The sequence below is a fragment of the Sarcophilus harrisii genome, chromosome 1 (genome assembly GCF_902635505.1).
Source record: "Sarcophilus harrisii chromosome 1, mSarHar1.11, whole genome shotgun sequence".
Taxonomy (NCBI): Eukaryota; Metazoa; Chordata; class Mammalia; order Dasyuromorphia; family Dasyuridae; genus Sarcophilus; species Sarcophilus harrisii.
The window spans coordinates 108,027,237-108,047,350 of NC_045426.1; the positions used below are offsets into that span (position 1 = coordinate 108,027,237).

The 20,114-nt window shown below is 31.7% G+C and overlaps 1 protein-coding gene across 24 annotated transcripts in view; it reads left to right on the forward strand.

Moving 5' to 3' along the window:
- The window catches only part of MPDZ (multiple PDZ domain crumbs cell polarity complex component), a 211,983-nt gene that overhangs the window by 141,251 nt on the left and 50,618 nt on the right, over positions 1-20,114 (forward strand). For 9 of the 24 annotated variants that reach the window (XM_031961670.1, XM_031961657.1, XM_031961663.1 and 6 more), the window contains 5 exons: positions 3,331-3,508; positions 5,988-6,098; positions 6,660-6,740; positions 17,318-17,416; positions 18,201-18,272. In XM_031961670.1, the coding sequence (XP_031817530.1) occupies positions 3,331-3,508; positions 5,988-6,098; positions 6,660-6,740; positions 17,318-17,416; positions 18,201-18,272 (541 nt within the window). The remainder of the gene's footprint in view (positions 1-3,330; positions 3,509-5,987; positions 6,099-6,659; positions 6,741-17,317; positions 17,417-18,200; positions 18,273-20,114) is intronic. The other 15 variants (XM_031961735.1, XM_031961742.1, XM_023497944.2 and 12 more) reach the window with 7 other exon arrangements.

The window sequence follows — 20,114 nt, forward strand, 5'->3', positions numbered from 1 at the left end:
TACAGATAACTATGTACAAACTATATAAATGATATATAGCAAATAATTACAAAAGAAAGGTATTAAGATTCAGGAGAATTAGGAGAAAGTTCTAACAGAAGGTGGGATTTTAACTGAGACTTAAAGGAAATTGCTCTGTATAAATCTTTGTCTATATGATTAAAAAATAAATGAAACCCAAATGGTAGATTTTTTGTTTTTCTGAAAGTCTTAAAAATTGAATTGAATGGAATTCATGTTTCATTTCATTAACTACTCAAATATCTGGGGGGGGGGGGAAATCAACTAAAAATCTACTATCAAGCTAATTCCTATAAATTAGAAACAGTTTTAATAATACAATAATAGATCATACACTTAATAGTGCCTGGCAATACTTCTAAGTACTTTAAAATGATTCAATCTATCTGTCTGTCTATCACATAAATTAGTTGCCCAAAGGAAAAGAGGGAAGTTCATGTAATGAAAAGGCTACATATGTGGATCATATAATGTTATATTTAGAATTGGAATACAAGTGTCATAAAAGTCATCTAGTCAAACCCCCTTATTTAATAACTGAAGAAGCTGAGGCAGAGAGCCATTAAATAACTTCTCCAAGGTCAGCCTGGTTAGTAAATGTCAGAGTCAAACTTTTAACCTAGACCCTCAGATTCCAAGTTTAGTACATAAATCTATATTTCAACATTGGTTGATAGTTTGAAGCATAAAGCATATAAGACTAATACTTGTCCCTGAACTCAAAGAGTTAAATAAGATTATAGGACAGAATATGATTAAGGGACAAATATAAAGATATGCCTCACAGCTTCTTCTAAATAAGTCAAAATATGATTATTTTGAGCAGTTCTTTCTACATAACATTGTGTCTTTATGGGTTATTGGCTAAATGGAAAAAAGAACTAACATATATACTTCTTTTAAAGATGTGGCAACTATCATTTCGGGGACTTAGAAATAAAATATAAAATCAATTTAAGGAATTTTTATTTAGTGGTTATTATATTCAGAGAACTGTGTTGTGCTTGGGCATGTTGGTTAAAGAGGAGATAGAAAGGTTTTAGTCTTCATGGACCTTATAATTTAGTAGGAGTTAAATCTTGTGCACAAGCACAGGTAGGTAAAATACACATTGCTACTTGATAAATGCATTAAAGATGAATAAAAGTAATCATTATACAAAAACACAGGAAAAAAGTAATGAGAGAGGGATGAGAATTTTGGAAAGTTTTCTTAAGGTGCCTTTGGACTAGGATTTCAGGAATGAATGGAATTTCATTAAAGAAGAGGTACTGTGAGGAGAGATCAAGAAATAAATAAAGGTGGTTAGCAGGTAGTGTTGTATGTTTAAAAAAAATGTGTCCATGTAAAAATGAAGCATTATGGAAAGTATTTGGGAAAAAATCAATGGAAGGAGAAACAGAAATTATAGTCCTTATTGACAGATTACCTGGGCAGGCAGGAAATAAATGAGGAGTTTAGGAATCACAATTCTGATACAGAAACTTTGATATAGTTGTTAATAGGAAACTTCACATATCCAGAAATTGGTCTCTCTGCCTAAACAGAGAAGCTAATAATTTAATTTGTCTCAGTGATAATTTTATTCTTCATAAAATAGAAAAAGAATGCAATTCTGGAGCTCATTCCTAAGAGGGAAGAAGTGGTTATTGGGGTAAAAATAGTTGGAAACTTGTGGGCAAATGGCTTTCTATGTTAGAATTTGTGATATAGACAAAAAGGAAAGCTTGCATTTTCTGCCATATATTTTTGTTTTGGGGGAAAAGATTTCAAAGATTTAAGTGAAATATAGATGGGATACCATGGCCCAAATTGTACACAGGAAAATAATGTAGAAGAGATGAAAAATTATTAAGAGTGAAATTTTGAGGACTAAGAATTTAGAATAAGAAAGAAAAAAGGTTGTCATACAAAACAAAAATAGTTGCAGAGGGAACTCACAAATCAAATTAAACATGTAAAAGACATATATAAATGATGGAAGGAGGAATGAGTATCAAGGAATATTCATAAGAGAGTAGCCCATTCCTGTAAGAATAGTGTCTAGAGTGCTAAAACTCAGATTGAGGAACTGAACTAGAATGATGCCGTTTAGAGGGAATGATAAGGATATAGGAGAAAGAGAAGTAGAATTGAGTGTAGGAGAGAAAAGAAGAGGAGTCAAAGATGGCTCCAAGATGACAGATCCAAAAACAGAGATTTAGAAAATGGGTAGTTTTTTTTGGGAGAAGATGCTTGGTTCCATTTGAAAATGAGAAATTTGGGGATTGTGGTGAGACATTTGAAGGTACAGACAATTGGTAATTAATCCTTTGGATTAGAGTTCAAAAGAGAGACCAAATCTGCTAGATATATAGGTGTTTTACTCATCTGCAATAAGATTTTAATCATACTCAAAGAAACAGCTGGGATAACTGAGAAGCTAAAAAAGAAGAGTCAGGAAAGAGCTTTGAGTTGAAACTCAGAAAATATTTTTTCAACTGTAAAATGAAATAATAGTATTACTATAGACCTCATCTCTATATGAAATAAATCCTTTGTCAACTTTCAAGTACTGTTGAAAGATGACTTATTTCATTGTTGTGTGGAGTTTATAAACCTTACTAAGTCTTACCTCTTCTTAATTTCTTTCTTTATCCCATTTTCCTTATGGTCAAACTTGTAGAGAGGCCTAAATGAAATACTTTTCCCTTGTACTTGTCTGCTTTCAAATTATTTTGGTTGTTTTTCTAGCTTCTCGTTTAAGTTTTGAGGAACTTAATCTGCTTTTGTAGGCAAGTTCTGTCACTGTTTATGATCCCTATTTTCATACTGGTAGATATAGGTATTTCTTCCATAATTACAGCTGATGACTTGAGTGAGCTAGCTGCTTTGGTTAAGAAATTCATCACCTTAAGTATTAATTTGATAAGGAGATTCTCCTGACTTCACTGGGCTGGTCCTCAGACAAACAACGTAAAATTGTTTGCCAGTTCAAAGACTTTCTAGCCTGTTAGAACTTTTCAAACTATGGTTTGCTGACATAGCTTTTGAGAAACAGTACTTCCTCCCATACTCCACTGAGGCACTAGGGCAAAACTTTAGTGGAAACAAATATACTCCTTGCATATATTTGCAAATCTTAGTAAACAAGTTCAGAATATATACCAGATGTAGGAAATAAATATTTAGGAAAAGAAAGAAAAATAGATTTTTTTTTTTTTTTTACTACTCATTACACAGAAATTGTTTTTTTCAGGAAATTGGATGAGTTACTATTGCAAAACCAATATGAATACAGAAACTTTTGCTTTTTTTGTTTTTGGTTAGGGTTGAGCTGTGGAGAGAACCGAACAAATCCCTAGGCATCAGCATTGTTGGTGGACGTGGGATGGGAAGTCGGCTAAGCAATGGTGAAGTTATGAGGGGTATCTTCATCAAACATGTTCTGGAAGATAGTCCAGCTGGCAAAAATGGAACCTTGAAAACTGGAGATAGAATAATAGAGGTATTCTTCAATGTCATTTTCCTGAACTTAATATTTTATTTTATTTTCTAAGGAAAAAGAATTTTCACTATTTTTCAAACATTATAATGGAGCCTAATATGAGTCAATAAGAAAAATTTCTCTACACCTTAAAAAACTGTATATGTGTATCTGATGATGTTTTTTGGAGACCCATTGATGAACTTTCTGAAGGAAACAAAATATTGATTTTTACTAACAAAGCTTTTTACAAACAGAACTGTAAATTTGTTTATCTTAAATCGACAACCTTTTCTTGTGTAAAGCAAGGAAAATTTTATAATCACTTTTTTCTTTCAGGTTAATTTGATGCTTTTGGCTTTTCTTAGTGGATCATTCCTGTAACATCTTTAATTCTTGTTCCACAGAGGAAAAAGGTTTCTTTCATCCATGTTTTATATAGTTGCCAAAAGCTTTAATTTTTCATATGCAAACATGTCTGTGCTTTTAAAAAAATATATATAAATATGCTATAATGTGTGATTTTGCCATTATAGACAACTGTAAGAGTAGGAACTAATCTAAGAGCCTTTTTTTTACTTAGTAGATAATTCCTAGGGAACTGCTTTAAGCACTGAAAGGATAGTATAGGTTGTCTCTAGTTACTTGGATAATGAGGATCAGAAGCAAAATACTGTAACTGCATTACTCTATAATTTTCCCCACTATGCCACACTGCCTTTCATAAATATGTATATCATATATATAGATATAAATTTAAATTATTCTAAAGAGAGAAAATCAGGTAATATCAGTGTCAAAACAACCTGAGTTCAAGTTATATTTATGGTATATAATAGTTGTGTGATCCAGAGAAAGTATTTTCTCTCAGAACTCAAATAAACTCTTAAGACCCTAAGTTGTAATAGGCAGGCTACTGTGATTTATAGTCAACCTCAGACTCAGAAAAACCCAGTTCTAAACATTCTTATTTGATCTTGTGCAAGTCACTGATTCCATGATTCTTTATTGGAAGAGAAGATAGATAGCTTCCTTCCTTTTTTTTTTTCCTTCTTCTTAAAATTTTGTCATCATGCAGATTGGAGAATGGTGGGCTTTCCTATTTTGTTGCTGATGCTTCCCTTCTCCATAACTCACAGCCACCCATCTGTCATTGATCACCTTTCAGAAAAATCTTAGGAATCTAAGAATATCCTTTTTCTGTTTTGCCATATCACAAAGCAAATTTCTCCATATGTCCTTTACAATAATACAAAATACAAAATGATACAAAAAAGAAAGTTCTTTGATCCAATCAGAAAAGGCAATGTGTCGAAAATTTTTCTTTCAGAGAGAAACAACCTCTGTTTTTGCACAATATTGTCTGAATGGGCATTCTTTGTTAATTAGGCAGTTGCATTAACCCCTTGCAGTTAAAAGAATAAGGTACTTTCCTATCTTTAAATATGACAGGAAGTGGCATCTCTCTCTTAAGAAATCCTAATCTGTTAAGAATGGGAGTTCTACAAGGTTCCAAACTTGTTAATGTTCACTGGAAGAGGCATAATTAATAAATCAAATCACTTATTGGCTGATTTTTTTAATGCAAATGGAAGTGATTCACATTATAAAGACATGCTATTCTATGCATATAGTTCATATTTTTTTCTTTTACAGAATTGTCCCTGTTGACCTTGACTTTGCTCTTTGGAATTAGCAAACTATAATCACTGGACATGATAAAACCAGGATTATTACATTTCTTTTTATTTCCCCACTCAGATTTACATTTGATCTTTGGACTATTTCTTTTTCCTTTCTCTATTTTCTCTCATTTGGTTATGAGTTAAACAAGTCATATGAGACAAAATATAACCTTCACTTTTATTTTAAGGCTTTTTGTGTGAAAATACTAACAAATAAGCACATTCTTTGGTTTCTAGTAACTATCATGTCTATTGCAAAAACAAGACAAAAATTTAAAAAACCCTCTTTTTACTATCTTTACTATATAATATTGACTATTCCTGGGCATCAGCATAGATTTTTTTCTTCATATTGAATAAGAGAGAATGACAGGAAGGAAAAGGGGAGGGGAAAATAATCTTTATTATTCTACAGGAAATATATTTAGCCATCTTTAAATGGTAAAGAAAGAAGTAAAAAGATTTTCACAATAAAAGATATTTAACTGTTGAATTTCTTTATATCATTTCTTAAATGACACTGATACATCCATTATCTAAAAAAAAAAAAAATTAAGAAAAATAAAGAATTTTCAGTTCATTTTTGTCACTCAGGTTTACTTGAAGTCCTGAATTTCTTATGGCAAATGCATGGATTAAACCACATCTTCAACAAAGCTGATTTTAGAGCTTGCCAAAATGCCAAAATTCTTTCAAAGCTTTGAATAGATATTCCTGATGCCTTCCTGATAAATGATTCTTGCTCCTGAGACCTACAAAAATGCTCCATTTCACTTTAGCTTCTTATAATGTTAAGCTGAGGCCTTCCATTGCAGGTGGATGGAGTGGACCTCAGAGATGCAAGCCATGAACAAGCTGTGGAAGCCATACGGAAAGCAGGCAACCCTGTACTCTTTATGGTACAGAGCATTATAAACAGAATGAGGGTAAGCATCTGCAAAGTGTAGAAGAGGCATATGAAAATCTTATTTGATTTATAATATAATGAAGGTTCTAATTGTCTATGCAAACAAAGATAGTGATTCTTAAAATCTTAGAGACATGTTGCAAGATTTTTTTTTTTTTTAAATACAGAATCCATTTGGAAATCATTTCTAGTTTAATTTATATAAATTTGAAAAGTCCTATTGAAAAAGCCAATCAATAAGATGTATTGGTGGCTCTGGAGGTCTAATTCAGACTATTTTATAAATTTATTATGGTCACAAAGGATTCAGGAAAAACTCATTAAAGAGAAACAGCTCATAATAGTAGATAAATGGAACATTCAGTGATTACCTGTTATATTATCTTAACAAGCAGTAGAGAACAATATACTTTCATAGATTTTTCTCTAAATGAACTTCTGTGCTAATAAAAACCTATGATCACATGTGAATAAGCCTTTTTATATCTGTGTGCACCACTTTAAACTAAACTTCCTCATTATGGATTCTGTGTAAACTGCATGTCTATTTACTAGTGGTTTCATAACTTTTCTTTCCCAGCCAGAGTCTGTGTCTAGCACTTCAGCATCTGCTCTCTGTGGGCAGAAACCTACTAACCCATTTTGCCATCAGTCATCGCAGGTAAATTGATTTTTGAAAAATGCTTAATGAGTGTTTTGGAGATAAAAATGTAGTCTTTAGGCATTAGAAACTTTAAAATGACCACTAAAACTAAGCATTAGGCCAGCAGTTTATGATAGTATATGTTTATTTAATACAATTCTTTTTTGAAATTTTCTCATAGCTGATTTCATTTAGAGATATGATATATTGAAAAGTCTGAGAGATATCATTTCAAGGTAATTGATAATTAAGTTTATTAATTATGGGTAGCAGGTATAATGATGGTCATTTAGCTTTATCTCATGAAACAAAGACAAATCATGATGCTACCCAATATTTATATACCCTTGGAAGAGTGAATATTCCAGATGGGTAGAAATCAACTCTTGATTGGTTAACAATGAAAGAATGGATATTATGATAAGAAGTGGGCTTATTCTAATGAGGGCTTGGGGATATGACTTTCATCATGTCACTCTTGGACAAAGAGAAGATCCAGATCATTCCTGTCTAGGGCAATCTAGACAAAAGGATCTATCTTCCACCCAGTCAATGGTGGGGTAAGAATTCCACCTAGATAAGATGATTTGAATGGGGTGAATTCTTTGGGCAAGGTCAAAAATTTCTCTGAGAATCTGAATTTTGAATGGGAAAATAGAAAAGAAAAAGAAACCTGGATTTCCACTTGTATCAACTGGTCATCAATGTAAAAGAAAAATAATCATTTCTCTCTGGGACAACATCAGCACTTTAAAATAAGTTTAAATATCTTTGTCAGATCACTTGAAATTGAAATGCAAAATATTTCCCATCTAATTAGGAAATTGAAAGGATTTAAGTACTTTCTACAGTCTTTTCCTGAACATTGGGCCTTTTGCCTATCTGCATTAAAAAAAAAAAAAAAAGTCAACAAATAGGTTGTGCAACATGACCAGAAATACTAAATTGTTAATATTCAAAGCTCTAAGTGACAAATAAAATACTGGATTTCTCTTACTAATTCTTTCTTTTGTTTTCAGGACAGGTGTAGCTCTGGGCTAGGTTGACTGTAAGAAATTAATTTAGTAGTTCCAACTCTAAGTAGCTATCTTCACATCTGCAATTCATAATTATCCAGTTGTTTATTGTTAGATAATAATTATCTGTTCAATTGAGAAAATCTACCAAATGGCAGGGTAGCATCATAATGCATTCCATATAAATGCTTTTCAGCTTGTTTAAATAATTATAAATCTTGATACATTCATGCTTCCATTTGTTGTGTTAAACATAGATACAGAAAGATAACATTGGCATAGCTTTAAGTGACGTTAAAGCTATTTTTTTTTTTTTTTAGTTCCCAACTTCTACATTTGAGACAATAACATCAACTGCTGATTATTAATTCACAGGCTTACCTTTAGAGCATCAAAAACATTTCTTTCAGTGCCAATCATAACTTCTTACTATTTTAAGAATAGACATTTCTCTACCACAGATGAAAGATATTTTTCTTTGATATTGTGGTCTTATTCTTGACTATATTTGATATATGAATGGGTCCATACTTTCATTGAAATGATTATTTTCTCCAGTTACCTGAACAAAAGCCCTCCATATCACCTAATGAGATTTTTAGTTATGTTTTTGGGAAGACTCTCCATATGGTGCCAACTTTACATAATGTACTTCTCTGTTTTTAATATATTAGGAGTAGCTATATAGTCCTCAGTCCCTCTATCCATTACATCATATTCTTGAAAGATTTGAAAAAAGAACTCATTTAAATTGAGTTAATGAGAATTCATAATGTGTTTTTAGTGAGATTTATTTACCATTTTTTGGACATTCTTCCTACTTTTTTATATTCCTATTCCTAATAACTGTATGGCAAAATATACTTGTGGGTCACTAGCATATTTTTCCCCAGGTACCCTGCCTCTTATAGGTATAACATGTTTGCTTTTAAATTGTCCTAAAAGTCAAAAACAATGAATCTGGCAGGATCTTTATTTCTATTTTACAGCATTATACACAACAGAATGGTGTGTGACTGATGAATACACTGAATCTGTCTACCATTTGAAGTAGATTCAGTGCAAAAAGAACCAAATTTCTCTCTTCTCTCCTATTGTAATCCTATTTTTTTTCCAGTTAATAATCACTCAGCTCATCCTCAATGACCCTTGAAAATATAAGCATAAATGTCACTCATTGATTTTTCTTTTTTTCTTTTAAAAATAATAGCTTTTTTATTTTTATTTTTTATTTATAATTTTTAGTTTTTTTATTAAAGCTTTTCATTTTTCAAAACATATGTGTTGATAATTCTGCAAAATAAACCCTTGCAAAACCTTTTGTTCCAGTTTTTCCCCTCCTCCTACCCCCTTCTCCTAGATGGCAAGTAGTCCAATATATGTTAAATATGCTAAAAGTATATGTTAAATCCAATATATGCATACATATTTATGCAATTATCTTGCTGTATCTATACCAGAAAAGAAAAATGATGAAGAAAGTAAAATACAAGCAAACAACAAAAGAGAACGCTATGTTGTGAACCACACAGTTCCCACAGTCCTCTCTCTGAATGTAGCTGGCTCTTTTCATTACAAGACCATTGGAACTGGTCTGACTCATCTCATTGATGAAGAGAGCCATGTACATAAGAACTGATCAACATAAAATTGTTGTGGCCATGTATAATGATATCCTGGTTCTGCTCATTTCACTTAGCATCAGTTCATGCAAGTCTCTCTGGGTCTCTCTGAAATCATTTTGCTTATTGTTTCTTATAGAATAATAATATTCCATAGCATTCATATACCACAATTTATTCAACTATTCTCCAGCTGATGGACATCCACTCAGTTTCCAGTTTCTTGTCTCTACAAAAAAGGGCTGCAGCAAACATTTTTGTACATGTGGGTCCCTATCCCTCCTTTAAGATATCTTTGGGATATAAACCCAGTAGAAAAACTGCTGGGTCAAAGGGTATGCACACTTTGATAATTCTTTGGGCATAGTTCCAAATTGCTTTCCAGAATGGATGGGTCTATTAATAATTCCACCAACAATGTATTAGTATTCTAGTTTTCTCACATCTCTTCCAACATTCATCATTATTTTCCTGTCATCTTACCTAGTCTGAGAGGTATGTGTAGTGGCATTTCAGAGATGTCTTAATTTGTATTTCTCTGATCATTAATGTTTTAGAGCACCTTTTCATATGACTAGAGAGGGTTTAAATTCTTTCATCTGAAAATTGTCTAGTCATATCCTTTGACCAATTATCAATTGGAGAATGGCTTGATTTCTTATAAATTATAGTCAGTTATCAATATATTTTAGAAATGAGGCCTTCATCAGAACCCTTGAATGTAAAAATGTTTTCCAAGTTTATTGCTTCCCTTCTAATCTTGTCTGCATTAGTTTTGTTTGTACAAAAACTTTTTAACTTAATGTAATCAAAATTATCTATTTTGTGATCAATAATGATCTCCAGTTCTTCTTTGGTCACAAATTTCTTCCTTCTACACAGATCTGAGAGGTAGACTATCCTATGTTCTTCTGATTTGTTTATGATATCATTCTTTATGTCTAGATCATGATTCTATTTTGACCTTATGTTGGTATACAGTGTAAGTGTGGGTCAATGCCCATACTAGTTTCCAATTTTCCAGCAGTTTTTGTCAAATAGTGAATTCTTATCCCCAAAGCTGGTGTCTATGGATTTGTCAAACACTAGATTACTATAGTCATTGACTATTTCATCCTGTGAACCTAACTTATTCCACTAATTGACTGTTCTCTTTCTAAGCCAGTACCAAATGGTTTTGATGATCGCTGCTTAATAATATAGTTCTACATCTGGTAGAGCTAAGCCACCTTTATTTACATTTTTTTTCATTAATTTCCTTGAAATTCTTGACCTTTTATTCTTCTAGATGAATTTTAGCTTTTTATTTTAAAATAAATGCAAAGATAATTTTCAACGTTCATTCTTGTAAAACCTTGTATTTCAATTTCCTCCCTCCTTCTTCCCCTCCCCTAGATAACAAGTAATATATATTAAAGATGTGCAATTCTTCTATACATATTTCTATAATTATCATGTTCCAGAAGAAAAATCAGATCAAAAAGGGAAAAAAATGAAAAGAAAAAAATGAGAAAAAAACAAAAAGCAAGCAAAACACCATCAAAAAGGTGAAAAAGTTATTTTGTGATCCACATTCAGTTCTCACAGTTCTCTTTTTGGATGCAAACTCTTTCCACCACAAGTCTATTGGAATTGGCCTTAATCATCTGAGGGTTGAAAAGAGACACGTCCATCAATATTGAACATCACATAATCTTCTTGCTGTGTATAATGTTCTTTTAGTTCTACTCACTTCACTTAACATCAGTTCATGAAAGTCTCTTCAAGCCTTTCTGAAATCATTCTGCTGATCTTTTCTTATAGAACAATAATATTCCATAACATTTATAAACCATAACTTACTCAGCCATTCTCCAACTGATGGAGAATTATTGCTTCCCTTCTAATCTTCTCTGCATTGATTTTGTTTGTACAAAAACTTTTTAACTGAATATAATCACAATTATCCATTTTGTATTTCATCATTTCTTTAGCCACAAATTCCTTCCTTCACAGATCTGAGAGGTAGATGATCCTTTGTTCTTCTAATTTCTTATAGTAACATTCTTTATGTCAAAATCATTTAAACCATTTCAATCTTATCTTGGTATGGGGTGTTAGGTATTGGTCAACACCTAATGTCTGCCATTCTATTTTCCAATTCCCCAGCAATTTTGTCAAATAGTGAGGTCTTACCTTAAAAGCTGGAGTCTTTGGTTTATTAAAAATTAAGTTACTATAGTCATTGACTATTGTGGCTTGTGAACCTAACATATTCCACTGATAGACTACACTATTTTTTAGTCAGTACCAAATGGTTTTGATGACTCCTGCTTTATAATATAGTTTTATGTCTGGTACACCTAGGCCACCTTTATTTGCATTTTTTTCATTAATTCCCTTGAAATTTTTGACCTTTTGTTCTTCCAGATGATATGACTGAATAAGTAGATTAGGTAAAATTTTCTTTTTTATAATATTAACTCAGTCTATCCATGAACACTTGATATTCTTCTAATTGTTTAGATCTGACTTCATTCATATGAAAAATGTTTTATAACTATTTTTATATAGTTCCTGATTTTATCTTAGCAGTTAGACTTCCAAAGTCTACATTTTTATTTATATAATCTACAGCTATTTTAAATAGAATTTTTCTTTGTATCTCTTGCTGCTGGTCTTTGTTGGCAACATATAGGAATGCTGATCATTTATGTGGATTTATTTCATATCCTGCAACTTTGCTAAAGTTGTTCATTGTTTTTAGTAGTTTTTTACATAATTGCTGATGGTTTTACATAAATGCCACTGATATTTTAAGGAAGATTCCATTTATTTTTATGTTCTCTAGTGTTTTTTAATAGGAATGGGTATTGGATTTTGCAAATACATTTTCTACAATTATTGAGATTATCAATAGCCAAATTAACAGAAATTCTATGATTTAGTCAATTATGTTAATAGTTTTCCTAATATTGAACCAGCTCTGCATTCCTGATATAAATTCTACTGGGTCATGGTGTATTTTTTTGTTGATGTTGATAACTTGCTGTAATCTCTTTGCTAATATTTTATTTAAGAGTTTTACATCAATATTTATTAGGGAAATTGTTCGATAATTTTCATTTTCTGTTTTGACCCTTTGTGGTTTAGGTATCATCATCATATCTGTGTCATAAAAGGAATTCGGTAACACTCCTTTCTCTATTTTCCCAAATAGTTTGCATAGTGGTGGAATTAATTCTTTTTGAAATGTTTGGTAGAATTCACTTGTAAATCCATCTGGTCCTGAAGATTTTTTCTTAGAGAACTGATTAATAGCTTGTTCAATTTCTTTTTCTAAAATTTCTAAAATTCAAGTAATTTATTTCCTCCTCTGTTAATCTGGTCAATCTATATTTTTGTAACTATTCATCCATTTCACTTAGATTATCAAATTTACCGGTATACAGTTGTACAAAATAACTCCTAATTATTGATCTAATTTCCTCTTCATTGATGGAAAGTTCTCCCTTTTCATTTTTGGTACTAACAATTTGATTTCTTCTTTCCTTTTTCTAATCAAATTATCTAAAGTTTTATCTATTTTGTGTGTGTGTGTTTTTTTTCATAAAGTCAATTCTTAGTTTTATTAATTACTTCAATAGTTTTCTTACTTTCAATTTTGTTAATCTTCCCTTTTATTTTCAAAATTTCAAATTTGGTATTTAATTTTAAAAAAAATTGTCCTTTTCTAGCTTTTATAGTTGCATGCATAATTCACTGATTTTCTCTTTCTTTATTTTATTTAAGTACGCACATAGAGATATGAAATTTTCCCTAAGAATTGTTTTGGCTGCATGCCATCAATTTTGGTATATTGTCTCATTATTGTCATTCTCTTGAATTAAATAATTATTTCTATGATTTGTTGTTTTCCCCACTCATTCTTTAGGATTAGTTTATTTAGTTTCCAATAAAATTTTGGTCTATTTTCCTCAGGCCTTTTCCTTCATGCAATTCTTATTACATCATGATCTCAAAAAGAAATAATGAAGGAAACTGAATTTTGCTAAAGGATTCCATGGATAATAAAATAATATCAACAACAAATAGTATAGCATTAATTTGGACTTAAGAGAGCTACAAAGAAGAAACAGACAGCAAAACTATACTAGTGGAGGATTTCAATCTTGCTCTCTCAGTACTAGATAAATCAAACCACAAAATAAGTTTAAAAGTTAAGAAGGTACATAGAATTTTAGAAAAGTCAGGTATTATTTTGTTTGATTCTTGATGTCTCTTTGAGTTAGTGATTTCAATTTGTTTTCTTCAGTTAGCTTTTTTTACTTCCTTTTGCATTTGGCCAATTGAATGGGTTTCCTTCCCAAGCTGAGTGGGCATAGCCAAGTCCCACTTGTATTTCTGGGCTTCTTTTTGGTGCATATGCAGTGTGCTGCCTCCCCACCACTGCATGAATGAGACAGACTGCATGAATGAGACAGACTTTTCTTGAAAATATCTTCTGCTGGAAATTTGTTATACTCCAAATATCTATGGGTTCTGTCATTCCTAAACCAGTTCAAAGACTTGATGTGAGGGAAGCCAAGAACAGCTCAGACAAAGACCTATTTACTCTTTACCATCTTAACTCTGCCAGTTTGTTTTTTTCATTGGATTTTCCCTCCATTTCACCAATTTTGTTTTTCAAGGGGTTGTTTTACTTTTTCCATTTTTCTAAGATTATTTTTAAAGAATGATTTCTTCAGAAAATTTCTGTATTTTCCTTTTCCAAAACTCTCAATTCCTTTCCCCATTGTTCTTCTAACTCTCTTTTAATATCCTTTTTGAATTCTTCCAAGAGAGCCTTGTAAGTTATCTCATATCACACTTAGAGGCTTTATCTGGAGATGGTTTGCCATTAGTATCCTCAGAATTTGAAGTCTTTTCTTCCTTTTCTCCATAATGGCTATTTCTGGTTAGAGCTCTTTTTGCCTTTTTGCTCATTTTTAAAGTTTGAAGTCTGCTCTTAGAGCAAAGGGAAAATTGTCCCAACCTTTCTCTATAGATGACAGAGGCTTCATGTTGCCCTGGGGCTGATGCTAATGATTTCCTTCCCATGCTGGGTGAGTATAGCCAAGTGCCACTTGTAATGCTGGGGTTCAGGGATTCAATATTTTTCTTCTGTGGTTGTGTTGGAGGTCTCACAGCTAGTCTGCTGATCCACCAGTTCTGAACTAAGTCAGAGTAGCCAACTCTGCTGCATTTTGGCTAAGAGCCCCTCACTAGATTCCCCAAATTCCTAGATGTTTCTCTGCCCTGGGCTTCTCTGTGGTGCAAATGCAATGGGTTGCTTCCCCACCACAGCATGATTGAGACAGACTTTTCTTGAAAATATCTTCTGCTGGAAATTTGTTATGCTTCAAATATTTGTGGGTTCTGTCATTCCAAAACTAGTTCAGAGACTTGATCTGCTGTTGATTTTGAGGGAAGCCAAGAACAGCTCAAAGACCTATTTATTCTCTGCCATCTTGACTCTGCCAATCACTGATTTTTTCAGTATGAATTATATTTTCTTTCTAAAAATCTTTAGATAAAAATAAAAGCTTTTAAATGATCTTCCATTCCATTTGTGGGCATATTGTTCTTTTATACTCTAATGTAAAGGCCAAGTTCTGATTCAAAATAATCTACAAATAAAAAATAATTTAAAAAAATTCATTTGTGATTAATATAACCATTTGCTGGATTTTTATGATTTATGAAATTTTACATAAAATTACAGGGTGTAGTGAAGATTCATAAGAAAAGCAGAGTGATAAAGAAGACAAGTATGTACAGTTGTGACCAGATCACCAACTCTGTTACAAATGATTTGATAGTATTTATATCAGTAGAGGAAGTTTCTGTTCTTGGAATTCTTTACAGAAATGAAATAATAGCTCTAAACTGGAAAACTAGTGAATCTCACAGCAGACCTTAGCAAAAATAATATTTGACATTTACATTATACATTACATGTCATGTTATCTTCAGCCCTTTGAAGTAGATAATCTACAAGTATTATTATTCCTACTTTACAGTTAAAAAAATGCAAGTAACATGCTTAGTCTCCTACCTAAGAAGTACTTTAAATGAGATTCTAATACATTTCTTATTTTAATCCAGGTCTAGAATTCTTGTTATATTTCATTGTAACATATTTCTGTTCCTTCAAACTGATCATTCCCATTTTTTGGGTTCATGAACTCTTTGGGGTTTTGTGACAACATTCTGAGGGGTTCCTGGGAGAAATTCTTTAATGGTGACTTACAATTAATAATTGCAGAACACTGTAATTAGTATTCAATTGCCCTGGAGGTTCATAACATATTATTGTTGTTGTTCTTATTGTTATTAAAAGGAGTTTGCCTAAGAACAACAGTAACAAAACATTGCTAACTGCTGCGACCAAGTTTCTTTTGTTAAAATGTTAAAGGAGTAGCTTCTCCTTTCATACAAAAATTAAACTATTGAACCTAGAATATTTTGCTCATCTCTACCTACTCATTTTTTTTAAATTGATAAAGGAACAAATATTGTTGAGTAACACATGTATAGGGTACCATGCTAGCAAAGCTGAAAACATCTGGATTGAAAAACAGTCCCTATTTTCAAAGAGACTGAAGTTTAATGATTTCCACTTGGTAAAATGAGGCATTTAAATTAAAAACTTTATTAAAAAACTTAGTAGAATCTGAGAGGAAAAAAAAAAGCATCAGCATTCACATTTTCTTATCTGTCTCCTCTGTAGAAAAACACTAAGAGAACAGGAGGGAGAGAGAAGATCCGTGGTATGACCTTTAGCAGAAATTTGCTTCTAAATATGTCACATGAAAGCAATCATGCTAGAGAGAAGTGTCATGACACTTGACTCTACCACAGCCTACCCTTAATGCCTGCCAGCAAAGCTTTTATGAGAAGAAATAGCACTTACTATCATCTAATTAGAGCCAAATTGATTAAATCTTCCATTTTTTTTCTTAGAAGACAAATGAAATAAAAGAATGAGACATTCTAACCCTAAGAAAATTTCTATTCCCTAAAAAAACAAAACATAAACAAAGTAAAACCCAACAGAAATCCTAGATTATAGTGGACAGACATCCTTTCTATTTGTTAATGTCTGGATATTACTAGCTCATAGATTATTATCAACAAGTTAAAAATAGAGATTCTTCAAGGAACTTTTATAGGACATTATAGGACAGTTTTTTTCACTTCTTCACAGGAACATTTATTCCTCTGTATCTTATATTCTTCTTTGCGTTTCACCTCCAATTTCCTCAACCTTCATTTCTTATCTTCTTCATCCCCAGCAAAAAGAAGAAGAAATCAGAAACTGACAACATTTATTTCTTCAACTATTTGTTTTCTTAGCATGAAATAATCTTAACAACTAATAAAAGCAATAATACTACAATGGAAAATGGAAAAGAGGGCATAGTTGTGGAGCTTCTTGAACTGGTACACTATAATGTTTAGTATTTGAATATATTCATATATAGTGAAATAAAATTATTTTTATTTTATGAAATAAAAAGGTAGTAAATGTACTTGTTAAAATAGTTTTAAATATAGTGGGAGTATCCATATGTTAACATATTATATGTTTTTATATATTTGTTGGTACAATAACAATGAATACTACAAAGGCATTTTGGGGTGATGGGGCCATCTTCATACTAACCAGTTCCTATATTTAAATTTATGACCTGTTTTTGATGTACATGAACTCCTTATTTTACTTTTCCTCCTTCGTTTTGAAAGGCGCATCAATTATTTTGTTTTTAGGTTAAACATTTTTAATTTCAGACCATATTCTGATTATATTAATAATTAGATGTAAAAGTTAAATATAATTGTCCACATATAAAACTTAAAACAGAAAATATTTTACTTCTGAAGTCACACTTAAGAACTATTTCTCTTCATAGGTCCTCTTCTTTTTTCCTTTTAGAAACCCCTTTTGCCTTCCCTGCCGTACAATCTTCACACTAAGTACAGTTTCAGCAGCACTAACCCCTTTGCTGATTCTCTGCAGCTCAACACTGACAAGGTTGGATAATGCCATTGGCTTGCAATTGCTCTTTCCAAAAGTTCTGTGTGCTTTGTTATTGCTTTAGTGTGTTCTAGTTTACAGTATCAACTTTTGATCACAGTGGGGGGGGAGGGGACTTCTTTGCATTTTTAGGTAAGCATGCACATACTCTTTTAAAGAATCTTATCTATAAATGCCTTTTATTAGATGAAGTTCATTTTTCCAGCTGAAATGAGATGACCCTTTTGAAGCGTAAGGGTGATTGTTATATGTCTGTCTGGTGTGTCTTTTTGTGTAGTTTTGATTTTTAAAATATTAACATTATCTATAAATAATTTTTTTCTGTTCAATTTTTGAAAATAGTTGTTTACCCAAAATTTTGTAGTGTTGGAAACAATTTTAAAGCTACTTCAGTTTTGTCCATAGTGTGGACAAATAATGTATCTACTTATGCTCTCCCTATGGAATAGTGGATATATGATTCTGTTTATAGTCATAAAATATTCAAATGAGTAATGTCTGGACCAAGAAGAAGCATGCCCTATTCAGCTTCTGTAGACTTTATGTGAAATTTAATCATTCAGGTAATTTAGAAAACCTAGAAAAATACCTGCTCTGCTATTTGAACATGAAAAGGGTTAAATTTACCAGTCATGTTTATCAGGAAGCATTTCATGAATTACAGCAGATTTTATCTATCTTTAATATCCAAGGGATTATATATTATAGAATTGTGCATATATAAATCAAAGTTGATTATAATAATTCATAATATGTGGAATATTATTTTCTGTTACTGTAGGGTATACAGAATCCAGATAGAGTTACCTTCCGTTGTTCCCCAACTAATCCTTTTGCTCCCACACCATTTAAGGTTTGTCTCCATGTGTAGTATTATAAAAATAAGTGCATGTGTTGCACTTTGTATGTGATTGGTGTTTGCAGTTCATGTATATGTTTGTATGTGACATGTAATGTTTTTGGAATATCTGATGTTTTCTATTTTACTTGCTATCCTGAAACCTATAAAATGCATGTGTTAAAGGATTATTATCACTATCAAGGAATGTGTAAACTACCAACAATGACCTAATTACATGAGCTCAATGGGAGCCTGTGTGTCAGTGTTAGTGACAAAGTTCAGTTCTGTTCACCCTTCCATTAGGTAACAGGGTTACTCTTAAAGAGTTCATGGATTTTGGTACAACAATATTTAGTTTTACACCTTACAATATGACAATTTTACTTCTAAAAGTAAAAAAAAGTATTTAAAGACGTATTTTTAACAAGCTAGTGTCTTTAAGTAAGATAATATTCAGCAAATACACATTAAGTTGCTGCTGTGCTGAGAGAGCTGTCATAGTTACCATGGGATGTAGGAAATTTTAATAAGCCATAGACCCTGTAGGAAGATGCACATAATAATTAATTAAAATAAACATTGCATAGAACCTGCATCAGAGTTGCAAAGCAAAGTCAAATTCAAGGTAGGAAAGTAATTTCTGACCTAGAGATAAGGGAAGGGATTTGATGGAGTTGGCATGTACAGGGGTTGAAAGGCTTGTTAGGAAATCCATATAGAAAAAAAGAAGGAAAGTTCTACACATGGGGCATAATGTGAGCTAAGACACAAATATGTTAAACAACAATAACAACAACAACAGCAACACATAAAAATAACCTGGTTGTTGGGTAGAAGGAGGGCAAAAGTATAGTCTAGTTTTAGTTGTAACAGATAGTACATGAATGGAGAAGAATCAAGAGAAAACTGAAAAAGACCTAGAATTTCAGGCAAAGAAGTTTGCTAACTGCATTCTAACCTGACTAGAATTCATTTATAGAAGTCAAAAGATAATTTGGTTGGAAGACATACAGTTTGCATTTCTAGATTTACCACCCTCTTAGAATTTTGGGAAGCTTATGTTTTAAGTTCACTTATTGCTTTATTTGGTAAAACTTTCCTAATTTTTACTTTTCCATCATTTCTACTTACCACAAATAATTCTCATTTTTTTAATAAATGAAATATTTCAAAAACATTCCTATACTTTATTATTAATAAAACTTGAGTAAATCAAATGAGCCATGTAAAATTATACAGAGCTCATCTGGATGAGAGTTGGAGCAACCTCACATTTTTTAAAGATTGCAAAGGCTTAATTTGTTATAACAATGTGCAGACTGGTTAGACAACATTTTGGTAATGGAAAGAATCATTATATATAGCAAGCTTTGTTATGCTGCAGTCTTTGTTAATCAAAACCAACATGTGAGCAACACTTCTTTGTTTTGGCAGGGCAATTAATGTGCATAATAATAAACCTTCTATACTTTGAAGTTCCCATGTTCTTTTCTGAATCATTTTTTTTGTGTCCTGAAAAAAAAAAAAAAGACCTAACTTAGAGCATAGAATTCTGGACTTCTAGAACTGAATTCAAATCTTGATTCTCTTCCAAATGCTACTTATATAATCTAGAGCAAATCAATTAACCTCTTTCCAGGTATCAGCCTCTTCATCTGTAAAATATGAGGATAGATCACCTTTAAATCCCCTCCTATTTCTAGATCTTTTATCCTATTAGCTATGAAATACATAATTACTTAATATAGTCTTTATTTTAATATACTATCATGAGACACCATTTGCAGGTAGGACCACTTAGACTTGTGTTCTGTTTGAGATTAATACATTCCTGTCATCCAGACCAAGTCATTT